General features: G+C 38.8%; 1 protein-coding gene across 1 annotated transcript; it reads right to left on the bottom strand.

The window, feature by feature from the left end:
• Positions 1–3,420: 3,420 nt before the first annotated feature.
• Positions 3,421–4,503, bottom strand: LOC149820544 (ethylene-responsive transcription factor RAP2-3-like). Its single transcript, XM_089982967.1, has 2 exons — positions 4,253–4,503; positions 3,421–4,181 (listed from the first exon to the last, which is right to left on the bottom strand). The coding sequence occupies exons 1-2, from the start codon at positions 4,434–4,436 to the stop codon at positions 3,580–3,582; spliced, it is 786 nt and encodes a 261-aa protein (XP_089839093.1). The 5' UTR covers positions 4,437–4,503; the 3' UTR covers positions 3,421–3,579.
• Positions 4,504–17,217: the final 12,714 nt, after the last annotated feature.

The raw sequence follows: 17,217 nt of genomic DNA, 5'->3' as shown, positions 1-17,217 counted from the left end.
TCCCTAATGGAAGATCATTTTTCAATTCTGTAAAACGGGTTCTTTTCGTTTATGTGTCTAGTTCATCTCTGTAAATTTTCAAAATTTTTTATGGTCAATTGTTATTTTATTTTGATTAAATACCAGAACCTTGTATCCAGATTTTATAAATATTCTGATTTTGGCCCCCATATCATGACTGTTGTAGCACTTCTTCAACAAATCGCTATTTGATTGACAATATTCTTCAGCAAATCATTGTTATGATTTTTTAAGGTCTCTAATGAGTCCTTACTATGATTTGTAGTATTTTTGGGTCTCCAACGAGCCTCACAATGATTTATAGTGTTGTCCGGTCTTTTAACTATGATTTATAGTGCTTTGGGGTCTCCAACGAGCCCCACAGCGATTTATAGTGTTTTTTGGTCTTTTAACTATGATTTATAGTATTTTCGGGTCTCTAACGAGACCCACAGCGATTTATAGTGTTGCTGGATCTCGCTATAACGATTTGTAGTGTTTCTCGCTAAACACTACAGCGATTTGTGATACAAATCGCTATCTGAATCAGGACCAACTTGTCAGGGCCATATCTCCCTAACCAGAGATCGGATTTCAAATCCGTAAAAAGTGGTGTCTTCGTTATGAATTCTAGTTTATTTTTATAAATTTTCAGCGATTTCTATGGTCATTTGGTACCCCATTTGAATCTAAAACCAGACCCCTATCAGTTTGCCTTATTTGAGTGACATAGGTTTTTAGTTCATTTTGTAAGAGTCATATCTCCCCAACGAAAGATCATTTTCCAAATCTGTAAAAAGGGTTTTCTTCCTCTATGTGTCTAGTTTATATCTGAAAAGTTTTATAACTTTCTATGCTCATTTGATATTTCAAACCTGTTAAAAACCGAGACATGTTATTATTCTCTTTTAACTGAGTGGATGAAAGTTAATTATAACTTGTTGGAGACATGTCTTGGTTTTTAACAGGTTTAAAATATCAAATGAGCATAGAAAGTTATAAAACTTTCCAGATATAAACTAGACACATAAAGGAAGAAAACCCTTTTTACGGATTTGGAAAATAATCTTTCGTTGAGGAGATATGACTCTTACAAAATGAAATGAAAACCTATGTCACTCAAATAAGGCAGATTGATAAGGGTCTGGTTTTAGATCTAAATGAGGTATCAAATGACCATAGAAATTGCTGGAAATTTACAGGAATAAACTAGACTTCATAACAAAGACACCACTTTTTACAGATTTGAAATCCAATCTCTGGTTAGGGAAATATGACCCTGACAAGTTGGTCCTGATTCGGATAGCGATTTGTATCACAAATCGCTATAGTGTTTAGCGAAAAACACTACAAATCGCTATAGCGAGGTCCAGCAACACTATAAATCGCTGTGGGTCTTGTTAGAGACCCGAAAATACTATAAATCATAGTTAAAAGATCGAAAAATACTACAAATCATTGTGGGGCTCGTTGGAGACCCCAAAACACTATAAATCATAGTTAAAAGACCAGACAACACTATAAATCATTGTGAGGTTCGTTGGAGACCCAAAAATACTACAAATCATAGTAGAGCCTCATCAAAGACCCAAAAAAAATATAACAACGATTTGCTGAAGAATATTGCCAATCAAATAGCGATTTGTTGAAGAAGTGCTACAACAGTCATGATATGGGGGCCAAAATCAGAACATTTATAAAATCTGGATACAAGGTTCTGGTATTTAATCAAAATAAAATAGTAATTGACCATGAAAAATTTTGAAAATTTACAGGGATGAACTAGACACATAAACGAAAAGAACCCGTTTTACAGAATTGAAAAATGATCTCCCATTAGGGAAATAAAATTCAAACAAAATGGATCAAAATCTAAGTCGTTAAAATGACACAGGGTGACAGGGTTATGGTTTTCGACCTAAAACTGGTACAAAAACACCATAGAAATCGCTGAAATTTGGTATGAACAAACTAGATTTAATTTAGAAAACAACCTTTTTTACGGATCGGAAAGATCATCTCTGGTTAGGGAGAAATCACTCCCGCAAGTTGGTCCTGATTCTGCTAAAATTCTGACGGTGCAAAATAACAGGTTCTGACTCTCGATTTTTAAAGTAGGTCAAACAAACTCAGAATGATCTGATTTTTGGTGGAGAGCATGAAGACATATGCATGAAGTTGCAGTAAAAAATTCAAATTAAAATGAGCTCTGGTTACATACAAATTGATAGATCTAAAATGCACTAGAATTCAAAGTATAATCTAGAAAGCAACTGAACATGATGAAAGCAAACTGCACATGCGTGGATGTTCAAACATGAGATCTAATGCCTTAAAATTTGAATGGGTAAAAACTTTGAATCAGACTCCACAACTCTACAAGTTGAATGATGCTACCCACGCTGGGAGGAGCCCCCAAACCCCTCTCCTGTAAGGGCAAAAACTCTAAATCAGGCTCCACAACTCATCAAGTTGAATGATGCTACAGTCCGTGTGCAGGTCAGTCGGTGTTTGATGGAGAAATGTAGGATTGTTTGTTGGATGTTCACAGAAGTAGAGAGAGAAGGGAGAGAGAGTGAGATGGTTGATGTTCATGGCCTTCTTCAGGGGGAACCCTTTGTCTCCCTTGATTTCTTCTCTAGAGAGAGAGGGGGTTTTACAGTGTTTTACGGAGAAGGAAGAAGAAGAAGACGACGATGAAAAGTTCAAACAGACATTTTTGATGGCTCAAGTTTGTTTCGTCGGATGACCATCGGGAGGAGCCCCCAAACCCTTCTTCTGTAAGGGCAAAAACTCATTTAGTTGAATGATGCTACCCACGCTGGGATGAACCCCCAAACCTTCCTCCTGTAAGGGTAAAAAATTTGAATCAGGCTCCACAACAGTCAATGTGCAGGTCAGCCGGTGCTTGATGGAGCAATGTAAGATCTTCTGTTGGATGTGCATAGAAGCAGAAATAGAAGGGAGAGAGAGAGTGAGAGGGTTGATGTTCATGGCCTCCTTCAGGAGAGATTTCTTTCTCAGATAATCCTGCAGTGCAGAGACTGGGTCTTAAATAATCATCTTCGGGGCACTTAAGTCTTTACAACCACTCCTTTTCAAGAATCGTCATTTTTTTTTGCACCAATGGAAGAGAGGGTACTTAAGTCTTTGCAATCGCATCAAACTCCAACGCTAATTAATGATGACAAACATAAGGATACGAGACACACATGCTTACATACGTGGTGCTCTTTGGGACCCCGATCATGAGATGTAGCTAACTGCCCTGTTGGGGGGGGACATATAACCTGCTTTGATAAAGCATAGACTGAATACATGGACCATGCAGTGCTCTAGTCTTCGTCATAGGGAATGACAGACACCCGAGTCGAATCGGTGGCATAGAGAAATCACGTCTCTAACTGGTTAGATATTCTATGTGAAACAGAAAATAATAATTTATACAGAAAATGAAAAAAGTACAAGTAAAGGCGCGCGGGGAAAGACAATGTAAGTGTTCAAGTGAGTCGTAAAAAGGGAAAATAAGGAAAAAGAAAAAAAAGAAAGAATCCGAGTCGGTTAGAGTGGACAAGAATGTCACGAGACGAGACGGGAAGAGGGGATGTCGTCGAAGAACCAGAGGTGATCGTCGATCACCATCCCTTCCTCTTCCACCTCCTCCTTGATCGCCCCTGACGCCTCCCATCTCAACCCTAGGTCGTTCCACCCGTACCAGAACCCTAGCTCAACCTCTTCCGCCGGAACCTCCTCCACAGTTCCGGCTGCCGGTGCCGATATCCACTCCGACTCCGATGCCGTGTCCTTCTTCACCGACAAGGCCGGATCCGGCCTCACCTCCGCCTTCGCCTTCGCCTTCTTCTTTTCGGCCGCGGACGATCCCTTGGACCTAGGGTTCCGGCGGAGAACGGACTCCCCCTTCCTGACGGGCATCACGATCCCGGGGAAGTTGACCTTCGCCTTGCAGCCGCGGATCTCCCTCGCCGCCTCGTCGTAGGCCATGGCAGCCTCCTCCGCCGTGTCGTACGTGCCGAGCCACACGCGCGCCCTCTTCTTCGGGTCCCTGATCTCCGCCGCCCACTTCCCCCACGGCCGCTGCCGTATCCCCCTGTACGCGTTCTTCCTCACCCTCCGCCCGGCTCCGGCTGCCGCCCCGGCCTTTCCGTCCGCTCCCCTATTGCCTAATCCACAAAACGATCAAAATTAGCTTTAGAATTCGTCGATCGATCGATCAAGAGAGAGAGGAGCTCACCGTTGGCGGCAGCAGGCACGTGCGGGCCGAAGTCGAAGAAGTCGGTTCCCTGGCAGTGGGTGGTGTCGTAGAGCATGAACTCCGAGCTCGACTCGTGGTCGGAGAGGAGGCGATTCTCCGGTGACGTCATATTCCGGCTGGCGTTCGCTCGCACGTAGTCGGAGAAGATCACCCCTCCGCACATCCTCTCGAGGTTTTCCCCGGCCGTGTGATTCGAGCCCACCGCCTCCCTCGCCTATATCTATTTATGCCCGAGCTCGTGGCCTCGTGGGAAGAGAAAATTCCCCCCTTTTCTAGCAATTTTCTGTCACCTCCAAATTTTTATTCCTTGCACCAATGCTTTCGTATTTTTCAATTACTTTCAAAAAATTTAACAGCAAAATAACTCGTTAAATTCATGTATAAAAAACAAAACGACCAATTTCCAAACATAAAAATAAACTAGAGAAAGCTTTAGTTTTTAGCTTTTAACTCATCTGTCTTAGAAAATCACCTTTTTTTTTTTGCTTTCTTTCCCGAAAGAAATTCTAGTGGGGCCCACAGGTTGGAGAGATTGCGGGACCCCTTTCGCCTTCCCACGTCATTGCTTACGACTAGGGGCAAAGTGGGTCAGTGACACGTGGCTTTATATCTCGGGTCCATGAAGAAAATTTTCGGCCCCCCTTTTCATACTGATATAGTGATCGTAAGTTTCGTTAATAGTACAAAGGAAAGGTCTTTTTTTTACCCCTCATCTTTTCGATAACATTAATCACATCCCTAATTATTATAAAAGACTAATCGATCAGTATAAGTGTTCTTAAATAAGGGTTTATGGTCCAATTTAATGTACCCCACATCATCTCTGCCCACTTTTGAGTTTTCAAATTTTTTTTTTTTTTTTTTTTGAAAGGCAAGCTGGGGTTAGGCAGACCCCCCAAACACTTATACAACCATATCATTGAGATTTGAACTTACAACATCCCAACACAAGGTGCACTACCAGACAAGACTGGTCACCTTTGAGTTTCATTGGTTTCACATTTGTTTCCCCAAAGGATTAAGCTTGAAGGGTATAATTAATAGCTTCTCCTAACATCATGAAAGCTACAACTTCATCTCTCACTATTTTATATCTATATCTAATTCTTCATTACTATGCATCTTCTCTCTACTCTGAATGAAAGACAACCTCAGTGATTCTTTTTAATTGATAGACTCTATCTCACAAGCACCAGTAATTAGTAACAAGTGGGTTGTCTTTCGTCTGACCAAAAATATTGGGATTAGTTCAAGGGTCATCATGTTTGTTAATTATCGACTTAACCCACTTGCAAAATTACCTGGCATGCCCATTAAGTAACCTGGCTCTATAGGTCATCAAGCTCGCAAAGGCGATCCAAACCCTAGGGCCAATTTGGTAAATGCAAGAATCAAGGTCCATGGCCTCTATCTATCTCCCTTTGGATTAGGTCCCTAGGTGCCATGAGTTAATCTAAGAGGACAAGCAAAAGGGTTGTTAGGTGGGTTGGGCCAATAATTAAGGTCATATTAGGCTAATAGACTTGATTAAACAAAGACCAAGTGGGCAATACAATATTCATTAGGTGGAAGGGCAGATATAATAAGATAGCCACGTTCAGGGATCGATGACCATTACGGTAGAACAAAATAGGGACCAAATCCGTGTCACCATCATTTGTGGCACAGGGATGTGTTCACGTTCTCAGTGGGACAGAAGGGGTGTGGAGGACACGGTCTTGGTCCTTTACTTTACGGCTGATGGGGCTTGTGTCCTCCACGCTGCCTTACTGGCCACCAATTATCTAGGTTGGAGTAGCGAGGCAGCACGTAGGAGTATGTGAACGGGTGGGATCTAGGTATTAATGAATCCGACTTAATCAGATTTGACCTAGTCAGATTCATAATCGAATTCAGAATCAGATAGACAAGATAGAACTGGATCCAGATCTCACTAGTCCAAAACCTGATATTCACACATTATAGGATTCGGATTTCAATGAAAAATGTGTGCTCCATTAGTGACCTTTGAAAAAAGAGAATAATCAACTTTGGATCGGGTAAAGCCTTCTTAAAAGAGATAATGTGAAAGCTTGACAAATCAGTTTCTACAGGATTATTTGAGTCCATATAATAATTTGTGCAACTTGCAAACCTTACGCTCCTTCTAACCGAAAAACCTAATGACAATTTCATATACACCTCTACATTAAGGTCTTCTTAAAGAAAAGCGTTGTTAACAGCTATTTGATACAGATGTCAATTATTTACCGCTGCAATAACTATCAAGCATCTTACTATTACCAACTTGGCTACAAGGGCAAAAGTCTCATTACAATCTAATAATTTAATTTGGGTGTAGCACTTGGCCACTAGTCATGCTTTATGTATTTCAACATAGCCATCAAAATGATATTTAATTTTTTATACTCACTTGCATCCAACTGAGTATTTTTTTACGGGTAAATCTATAATCGACCAAGTATGATTTTTTTAATAGCATAATCTACGTAGTCATAGCATCATGCCAATACTAAAACTTCATGGCATGAGAAAAAGTTTTGGGTTCTGATTGTTGAAAAATGACACTTAAGAAAGCACGGTGTTCTTTGAAAAAATAATCATATCTTATGACTTTGGACAACTCATGATTCGTGCTATGGACTTCTTCTCTAGTGTTGATCGATTAGAGTATAGGAGCAACCGTGTAGCAATAATAGTCTTTGAGATACAGTGGCGGTTGACGATTTCTTTCAGATCTTCGGAGATGAACTTGAGTGGGCTCAATAGTTTCAGAATTTTGGATCAAGGTGGATGAGGTTAGAGATCTCATTGACTAGACTGTCATTGGGTTCTTGAATCTCATAAGACTGGGGCTCAAATATGGAAATGAGTAGGATATGCCCCTCCCCTTCATCCAGAGTGTTGTGATCTTGAAAAGGAAAAACGTTTTCATAAAACTTTATATCCTCACTTACAAAAATCTTTTTTATTTCAAGATCATATGCACGATATCCCACTTAACCATATGGGTATTCTATGAACACTTTTTTGCATGCACGATTATCAAACTTATGAGAGTAATGTATATTATCATCATAGCAAAGACATCCGAAAACACAAAAGTAGTCATAAGTTGGGTCCTTCCCATGAAGTAACTCGTAAGATGTTTTGCCCATTAATGGTTTAAAAGTAATGCCATTAATAATATATGCGGTCATTAAAATACATTCTCCTCAAAACTTAATAGATAAAGAGGCTTGAAATCTCAAGGCTCTTGCAACATTGAGCAGCTATATATGCTTATACGCCACTATGCCATTTCGTTGGGAGGTCGCAACACAACTATGTTGGTGCTCAACATCCTTTTTTCTTAAAAAATTTTGTATATCATTTGGGAAAAACATAATTCCATTATCAAATCTAAGACTCAAAATTTTGTTGTTAAATTGATTTTCAACAATAAAAAAATTTGATCTAAACTATAGCTTTTGATTTGTCCCGCATAAGGTGAACCCATGTGGTTCTAGAATAATCGTCCACTATAATAAAAAAGTGTTGTGCTCCAGATAATGAGGTGGTTTGGTATCCTCCCTATATGTCGTAATGGATTAGTTAAGAAAGTTTTGACGAGGAAACAAATCCGTTAGGGAAGGGAAGACGAGTTTGCTTGGCCATGTGACATATATTGCAATGATTGTGAGGAACACAACCACATAATTTATTATTATTTATAAGAGTTTGCAATCTAGTATTTGAAAGATGCCCAAATCCTAAGTGCCAGATATTGGAATCTAAAGAAGAACTATTCAATAAAAAAGTATCACCAATATAAAAAATGTGAAGTCCATTATGTCGCTTACCCACTCCAATCTTCCTCTTCAAGAGATGGTCCTGAAAAATACAATGTTCATGATAAAATAAAACATCACATTTTAGATATTGGATCAATTTACTCACAAAAATATGATTAAATTTGTATTCTGGAACAAAAAGGACATTTGAGAGATTAAGTTTTGGTGTCAGTCGGACACTGTCCATGTAAGTTGCATGCGTAGAAGATCCGTTTGACAATCCAATAGGAGAAAAAATGGTGGACTTTAGAAACATTAAATTTGATAAGAAATTTGTAATATGGTCTGTAACGCCCGTGTCTATGATCCAATTTTTGGGTGCTATGGAGCAAACAAAAGAAACATCGAGATTACCAGTTAGGTTGACCATAGGTGTTGCTTTGAGATTACCTAAATTTATCGATGCTAATATTTGGTCTAGTCATTCTTGAGTAAGTTGTTGGGGGCTTTGGACAAACATAAACTTGTTGCCTTTGGAAGTTACAAAATTTGCGTTGGCTTGACTCCATTGACAAGCATTAGCAGGGGGCACCGGATCGATTCGAAAAATCGTGGAGGTGAAAGCATTTGGCCTTTACATATATAGCCGACTTTTTTGCAATGATCACACTTTGAGTGGACATGATTTTGCTGATTTTTCTTAAGATCTGCATTGGTTTGAGCATTAAAACCTTTTATGATTGTTGCCACCGGTTCTTGATTAGTCATGATCATGAGGTCACATTGTCTTTCTTCTTGCATGAGTAGTGCAAAAGCCTTAGATATATTCAGCAACAATGTCATCAAGAGTAATTGGCTCCTTATGGCACTGCAACTCTCATTCAAACCCATTAAAAAATGTATTAAGTCTTTCCTGATCTTGTTGTTTATGGATGGCCTTTGCCGTTTCGCATGTACATGACAAAATAGTCATGTATGCGGACATCTCATCCCATAGACCTTTCATCTTTGTATAATAGGCTGCCATAGATGTTTGCATATGTTTGAGATTAATGATCTCTTGTTAAATCTAGTATATGTGCGAGACATTTGAATGGGAGAATCACTCATAGAGTTTGGTCCATACTTTGGTCGTAGTTTCAGCGTAGATGACGCTTGAAGATAAATCAGGATGCAACGAGTTGAGTAACAATGATAATACCATGTTATTACATCGTTCCCAAACGACAATAGATTTTGCAGGAGAAGTTAATTTTTTGATGGATCCATGTACGAATCTAAATTTATTTTCCGCAGATAGTGTCATGGTCATGACACAACACCATCTGATGTAGTTGTTGTCAGTTAATGGTTGTGATACTAGCGTCATGCTCGAATTGTCTGGATGATGGAGGAAAAATGAACTCTCCATTTCTTCAGGGTTCTGACTTTATGTACTTTAAATTCTGCTATTCATCATGTTGAGGTGTCACCTGCTAGATTTGATACCATGAAAGAAAGTTGAGACCAAAGAAATAAGAAAATATTTATTGTATAACTTTTTTTTTATTCAATTCACTTAACCATTGGGTACAACCTATATATATATATATACATACAACTTAGAGAAAGAAAGATTTACAATGACCATTATCTTCTCATTTGTTGTTGATAGCATCCTTATCGTCCTTCACATTGGCCCTTGAGGATAACATCGATAATCAAGGATACAGTTATACTTGATTATCGATCTCATCCTTGATAACGTTGACCTTGATCCTTATCGTCCTTAACGATCTTCAAATTTGGTAATGTGAAAGATCATGTAAAAATCCTTTATATATATTTTACAAATGACTTTGGAGCCGATTTATTTGGGGCATGATCTAGAATCCAGGGAACCTTAACCAAGTTAAAGATCTATAATTCTACTAGTAGTAGAAATATTGTTATTATGAATTTGGTGAAGCTCCACATAAGATCCGAACATTTGCATAAAAATCTCATCGTTGTAAAACCCTTGGTCTTTTATTTTGATGACAAGGAGAAAACCTTATTATAATTCTGGCATCCTGTTATGGGCTGAGAGGTGCCATCTTAATTATATGGTGTTATAAAACACCATGAGTTCTCTCCCCTTTTGCCCACCAGATATAGTTTTTCATTGGGGTCGACTTTATAGGTAGGCCACGTACGTAAGGCAGGGTGCCTAGGGTTTTCCTTGCTTCTGCGAAGGTTTCTCCTCATAAAAAAAGACATAAAAACAAAACAATGTGTAGTATCTAGATAGAAAGAAAAGGACATAGCTATGAAAGTCATATCCTTGGTCAAGGTTAGGTTTAGGTTAGGGTATGCTTGATGACTTGATCAAAGACACATCTTGCTTGTATTCCACTAGTAGTCGTTCTTGCTTTTTTGACCATGGACGATGGTTGTTCTTGCCTCTTTGACCATAGACAAGGTGAAGTGATTTGGCTTGCTAAACCAACAGGACAGGTGAAGTTGGGAGGCTGATAGGGATGGCAGTGGACCAGGGCGGGGGTGGGGGACAAGGTCTCCACCCTTGCCCTGTCTCAAAATCCTGCCCTCCATCCCGGCTCGGGTTTTAATTTTAACCTTCACCCCGGTTTTATGTCCTCCATCTTCAGTCCAAATGGGGCGAGGCTCCGTTTCCCCTCAGTCCACTGCCATCCCTAAAGAAGGATCCAAGATGGGGCAGGGAGGGGCAAGGCAGGGATTGGAGACGGAGACAGGGCGGAGAAAAGCATAAGTCCGTCCCCGCACGAGTTTTGATTTTAACCTCCGTCCTGCCTCCATATCCCCGATCCAAGGCCCCGTTTCCCCCCGATTCATTGCCATCCCAAGAGGCTGATTTAGATTGACTTAGGGGGAACACATTTGGACATAGTGATATGAGATACAAATGCCTCGTTCTGTTTTTTTTTTTCATGAAATGGCGTACATGTTTTATTAGTGGGAGTCAGCTCTTGGATCATCTGACTAAGATATGTATGCATGTTCTTGTAAGGTTTCAAAAATCAATAACCTAAAAATGTGAGATGTGTTCTCAAATCATAAAATCATACTTTTTCATGAAGCGTGGCTACTCCCTTGGGGCAAAGGTAAGCCCGCAAAGTTTTACATTGTCAGGACAGTGATTGTAAGTGTGAAAGGCAGAGTCAGCCCGACTAGGTCTCTAATCTTGGGGATGGTTTTTCCATGTAAATATCAAGAAAGAGCTTATTCGTAGTATTTGAAATAAGCCGAACCCATTTGAGGCCTGGATCGGATCGCAACTTCTTGCACCTATGACTTGTTAGAAAAGTTTTAAAATTGATGATTTCTTTCCACCAAAAGTGTTTTAAAAAGTTTAGTCCCATATCTAAGAGAAATCAGTTTTCTAGTTGTTTAAATACAGACTTTGTTCTCTATTCTTTACTTTGGTAAGCCTTGTGTCCATAGGTAGCTTGCGGACGTTGCTGCGCATCGTGCAGCAACGGATGCGCCATTCGCGCGCACGCGCGCGCGCTCGTGCGTGCGCAAGGGCGCTTGAGGCGCAATGTGGCGTTTTGATGGCGCACTTTGCAGTTTTCTCCTTTCTTTCTTCTCGGTTTGGCTTGCAGAGTTCATGTGTGGTAGAGGTCATATGTTCTTGCGAAGCAGTGACACTCTTGAGGTTCAAGCCTAGTTGTATCCTGGAAACTCAGTCGTAACAAAACCCTTTTTCGCATCTTCGGAATTTCCGGAGTGGGGCGATTGAAGTTCTAAAGATAGCGATCTTAAGAACGTGCCTCTAGGCTTGAAATCTCTTTTCAGAAATCCAATTTTCACCAGGTTGGTATAACAATTTTAGAACTTCATCTATGGCCTCTGATTCGACATCCAACTCCATCAATCTGCTTAGCCGTGACCTTGAAAAACTCGATCGATTTGATGGGTCAAACTTCAAGCGGTGGCAATCAAAGGTATCGTTCTTGCTGTCCGAGCTGCATATCGACTATGTCCTCAAAAAGCCCTATCCCACTGTTGTTGCTGGAGAAGTTGAGACAGAAGAACAGAAGAAAGAGCGAGAGAAGTGGCATACTGACAACTACAGATGCAAAGGGCATATCCTGAACACTTTAGCCGATTCACTCTTTGACCTGTATTCACCATTGGAGTCGGTTGGAGAGTTGTGGAATGCTCTCGAGATCAAGTACAATGCAGAAGATGCTGGTAACAAAAGGTTTATCGTAGATCAGTATGTTAATTTTTCTATTGTTGATGATAAACCAATACTTGCTCAAATTCATGAGATGCAAATACTGGCTTATAAGATCAAAGGAGAAGGTATGTATCTTGATGATGACTTCCAAGTTGCTGTCATCATTGGGAAGCTGCTGGATTCCTGGAAAGAATATAGGAATCACCTAAAACATAAAAATGAGAAAATCACTTTAGATGGCCTTCTTAAGGACATCCGAATTGAGGAAGAGACTCGTCTTCGTGACAAAAAGAATTCGAGTCCTAAAGAAGGTTATCCTAAAGTGAATTTTGTTAGTAACAAGGGTGGAAAAATCATGAAAATTCAGAAAATCAAAAAGAATTTTGTGAAAGGGAAAAAGCCAACTGATAAAAAGAAAATTAGTTGCTATGTTTGTGGCAAGTTTGGCCATTTTGCTAGAGAATGCAGAGAACGGAAGAGGACTGGTCCTAAGCCAAATGAGTCAGAAGAAAGGCTTATTGATGTAATCTCTGAAACCTTTATGGTGGCTGCAAATAAAGACTGGTACCTGGATACTGAAAGCACTGTTCATGTGGCAAACGACAGGAACTTATTCAAGTCGTATGAAGTAGTGGGGGAGGGATGAAATCTCTTTATGGGAAACTCTTCCTCAACTAAAGTGCTAAGAAAAGGGAGTGTGGAAATTAAGTTCACCTCCGGAAAAGTCCTAACACTTGAAAATGTCCACTATGCTCCCGAAGTTCGAAAAAATTTAATCTCTGCAGATCTACTGTCACGAAATGACTTTAAGATTGTTATTGAGTCTGGGATTGTAACTGTGACCAAAGGAAAAATCTTTGTAGGAAAAGGGTTTGCCACTGGTGGTATGTTCAAGATGAGTATAAATGAAGCTACTACTTCTGTTTATATGGTTGACTCCTATTTTCTTTGGCATTCAAGATTAAGACATATAAATTCTCGTTGCATTCATAATATGAATAACTTTGGTCTTCTTCCTTGTCATGTCAGAATAGAACATAAACATAAGTGTGAGACATGCATTCAAACTAAGTTAACTAGACTCCCGTTTCCTAGTGTAGAAAAGAATTATAAATTGCTTGAATTAGTGCATTCTGATGTGTGTACGATGGATAATGTTTTAAGTCGTGGTGGCAATAGGTACTTCATTACCTTTATAGATGATTACTCGAAATTTTGTTATGTTTATTTGATGAAACATAAATCTGAAGCATTTTCCAAATTTCTTCTTTATCTTGCTGAAGTACAAAATAGATTTAAAACAAATATTGTACATTTAAGAACAGATAGAGGAGGTGAATACTTAGGAGAAGAATTTGATAAATTCTGTGGAGATAATGACATTATCCATCAAACTTCAGCACCTAGAACTCCTGAACAAAATGGAGTAGCAGAAAGGAAAAACAGAACACTTGTAGAAATGATGAATGCTATGCTTCTTAATACGGGTTTGCATTCCAACTTATGGGGAGAGGCTATACTTTCTGCTTGTTATATTCTTAATCGAGTTCCTTATTCCAAATCTGATAAATCACCTTATGAATTGTGTTTTGGTAAGAAACCTAATCTTAGTTATTTTCGTGTTTGGGGTTGTTTAGCATATGTTAAAATTCCAGAAAATAAAAGGAAGAAGGTTTGACCTAAAGCATTTAAATGTGCATTTGTTGGGTATGCTGAACATAGTAAAGTATATAGATTTTTGGACATTGTTAATGATGTTATTGTAGAATCTAGAGATGCATCTTTCATAGAACATAAAAATGCATTTGATTCTCTTCTTGATGGCAACCGAATTATAGTAGATGAACTTCCTGTAAATGACATGCTTGAATATTCTAATGAATGTGTTGATGAACCAAAAACTGAAGTTAGACTCAGTAAACGCATTAGAAAACCAACTAATTTTGGTTCTGACTTTTATACATTTCTAATTGAGAATGATCTTGTGTCTTTTCAAGAGGCTATGTCTTCTCAAGATGCTGCCTTTTGGAGAAAAGCTATTAATGATGAAATAGAATCAACTATGTCTAATAATGTTTGGAAATTAGTGGATTTACCTGTTGGTTGCAAAACTATTGGCTGCAAATGGATTTTCAAAAAGAAATTAAAAGCTGATGGTACAATCGATAAATTTAAAGCACGTTTGGTTGCAAAAAGCTTTAAACAAAAAGAAGGTATTGATTATTTTGATACTTTTGCTCCTGTAACCAGAATATCTACTATTAGAATTCTGATTGCCATGGCTGCCATATATAAGCTTCAAATCCATCAAATGGACGTGAAAACGACCTTTTTGAATGGAGAATTAGATAAAGAGATATATATGGAGCAACCTGAAGGTTTTGTAGTGCTAGGGCAAGAGCGCAAAGTTTGCAAACTTGAGAAATCCTTATATGGATTAAAGCAAGCCCCTAAGCAATGGTATGAAAAAATTTGATAGTTCTCTGGTGTATAATGGTTTTAAAATTCATGATGCGGACAAATGTGTCTACAGTAAAGTAGATAGTAGCTCAATTATTATTATTTGTTTATATGTTGATGATATGCTTATTTTGGGTAACAATAGTGAATGTATAAATCAAACAAAAAGATTTTTATCTTCCTTGTTTTGTATGAAAGACTTGGGTATTGCTGATGTTATTTTAGGAATCAAAATTATAAGAAATAAAAATGGCATTGTATTATGTCAATCACATTATATTGAGAAAATTCTTACAAAGTATGGATATCTTAATAGTTCACCAGCATGCACCCCATATGATCCAAATATGAAATTGACTCCTAATGATGGTGCTAGTGTTCAACAATTAAAATATGCTAGTGTTGTAGGTAGCCTTATGTATGCAATGAACTGCACAAGGCCTGACATTGCCTATGCAATGAGTAAAGTGGGTAGATACACTAATAATCCTGGTCATCAACACTGAAATGCAGTGAACATGATTCTTAGATATCTAAAGCATACTTTAGACTATGGAATTCACTATACCGAGTTTCCTGCTGTTATTGAAGGGTATAGTGATGCAAGTTGGAATACTGACTTTGAAGATTCCAAGTCTACGAGTGGTTGGATTTTTACCCTTGGAGGAGGAGCAGTTGCATGGGGGTCTAAGAAACAGACATGTATAACTCATTCTACAATGGAATATGAGTTTATTGCTTTGGCATCTGCTTGTAGAGAAGCTGAATGGCTTAAGAATATGCTAGTGGATATTCCACTAGGTGAGAAGCCTATACCTGCTATTTCAATATTTTGTGATAGCCAATCAGCTATATGTAAAGCAGGTAATATGAAATACAATGGGAAGTCTAAACATATTAGTCTAAGACACAGTTTTATAAGACAAATGATTGATGACAATATTATTTCATTGAAATATGTGAAGTCATGTCAAAATTTGGCAGACCCATTTACGAAAGGCCTTTCGAGAGATGTCATCAATAAAACATCGAGGGGAATGGGAATTAAGCCAATTAAGTCATCACCTAAGGATACCCAACCTAGAGCGCTGGAGATCCCACATGCATAGGTTCAATGGGAAACGAATTGGTGAATGACAGATATTGAGCATATTTATGTAAGCCCATTACTGATGTGTGCTCATGAGCTGTAACTAATATGAGGGTTGAGCTAATAGCTCTTAATGAGTCTGTAGGCCTTAAGGCTAAGGTGTGTGTTACAGTACACCTAGACAAACTCACCTATATGAGTGTAGAAATGTGAGCCGTTTCTTATGAGAATTGGCAATTCTCTAGAGCACTCATGAATCCAGGAAAGCACAAGGCTCTAAATGTGCCAACATAAAATCCACACAATCGAACTTTTGGAAATTTATGTATGATTGAAAACTCCGTTAACAATATAAGGAGCTAAGTTCAAGGTAAGTCCACTTAGCACCTTGGTTAATTTAGGTTTTCTTTCAAATAGTGGAGGTTCAAGTCATGTAGACACTCTCACTGATGCATAAGTTTCTATGCAAGCCAAATATATTTTAAAACTAGTGGGGGATTGTTAAGAAAGTTTTAAAATTGATGATTTCTTTCCACCAAAAGTGTTTTAAAAAGTTTAGTCCCATATCTAAGAGAAATCAGTTTTCTAGTTGTTTAAATACAGACTTTGTTCTCTATTCTTTACTTTGGTAAGCCTTGTGTCCATAGGTGGCTTGCGGACGTTGCTGCGCATCGTGCAGCAACGGACGCGCCGTTCGCGCGCACACGCGCGTGCATGCGTGCGCAAGGGCGCTTGAGGCGCAATGTGGCGTTTTGATGGCGCACTTGCGAGGTGCATATGAGGCGCTAATATCCGTTTTGATTTTTTGGTTTTGAGACATCTGGCCGTTTGAAAAGTTTTAATATCATTTATATTGAGTTTAAGGCGCTTTGTGACTGTTGGAAGGTTTTTGGAGGCCTTTGATTAACAGTCAAAGGTGGGTGACCGTTCAGGTATCTTTTCGTCCTATTTTCAAACCGTCAGATTTATGGCCATTAATCTCATTTATCGCAAAACATTTTGGCCTCTCTAAAAGTCTATAAATTCTTCTATTTTCGCCTTTTGAAGATGATCAGAATCTCTGACTCTCCAGTTTTCTCCTTTCTTTCTTCTCGGTTTGGCTTGCAGAGTTCATGTGTGGTAGAGGTCATATGTTCTTGCGAAGCAGTGACACTCTTGAGGTTCAAGCCTAATTGTATCCTGGGAACTCAGTCGTAACAAAACCCTTTTTCGCATCTTCGGAATTTCCGGAGTGGGGCGATTGAAGTTCTAAAGATAGCGATCTTAAGAACGTGCCTCTAGACTTGAAATCTCTTTTCAGAAATCCAATTTTCACCAGGTTGGTATAACAATTTCAGAGGCGACATAATGCCAGGGCACCATTACCAAATGTTATCCCTAACTTATATGCAAAATCTCTTCTAAAAAAAAAAAAAAACTTACATGAAAAATCACACCA

Source organism: Nuphar pumila, chromosome 12, assembly GCF_984573655.1.
Source record: "Nuphar pumila chromosome 12, dmNupPumi1.hap1.1, whole genome shotgun sequence".
NCBI classification, from domain to species: Eukaryota; Viridiplantae; Streptophyta; class Magnoliopsida; order Nymphaeales; family Nymphaeaceae; genus Nuphar; species Nuphar pumila.
The sequence above is the reverse complement of the archived record's forward strand: the minus strand, read 5'-3'. Positions and strand labels throughout refer to the sequence as shown.

Coding starts and splice junctions, on each gene's coding strand:
- LOC149820544 (XM_089982967.1), bottom strand. CDS start 4,436: ATGTGCGGAGGGGTGATCTTCTCCGACTACGTGCGAGCGAACGCCAGC. Junction 4,182..4,252: donor CGTGCCTGCTGCCGCCAACG/GTGAGCTCCTCT, acceptor TTTGTGGATTAG/GCAATAGGGGAGCGGACGGA.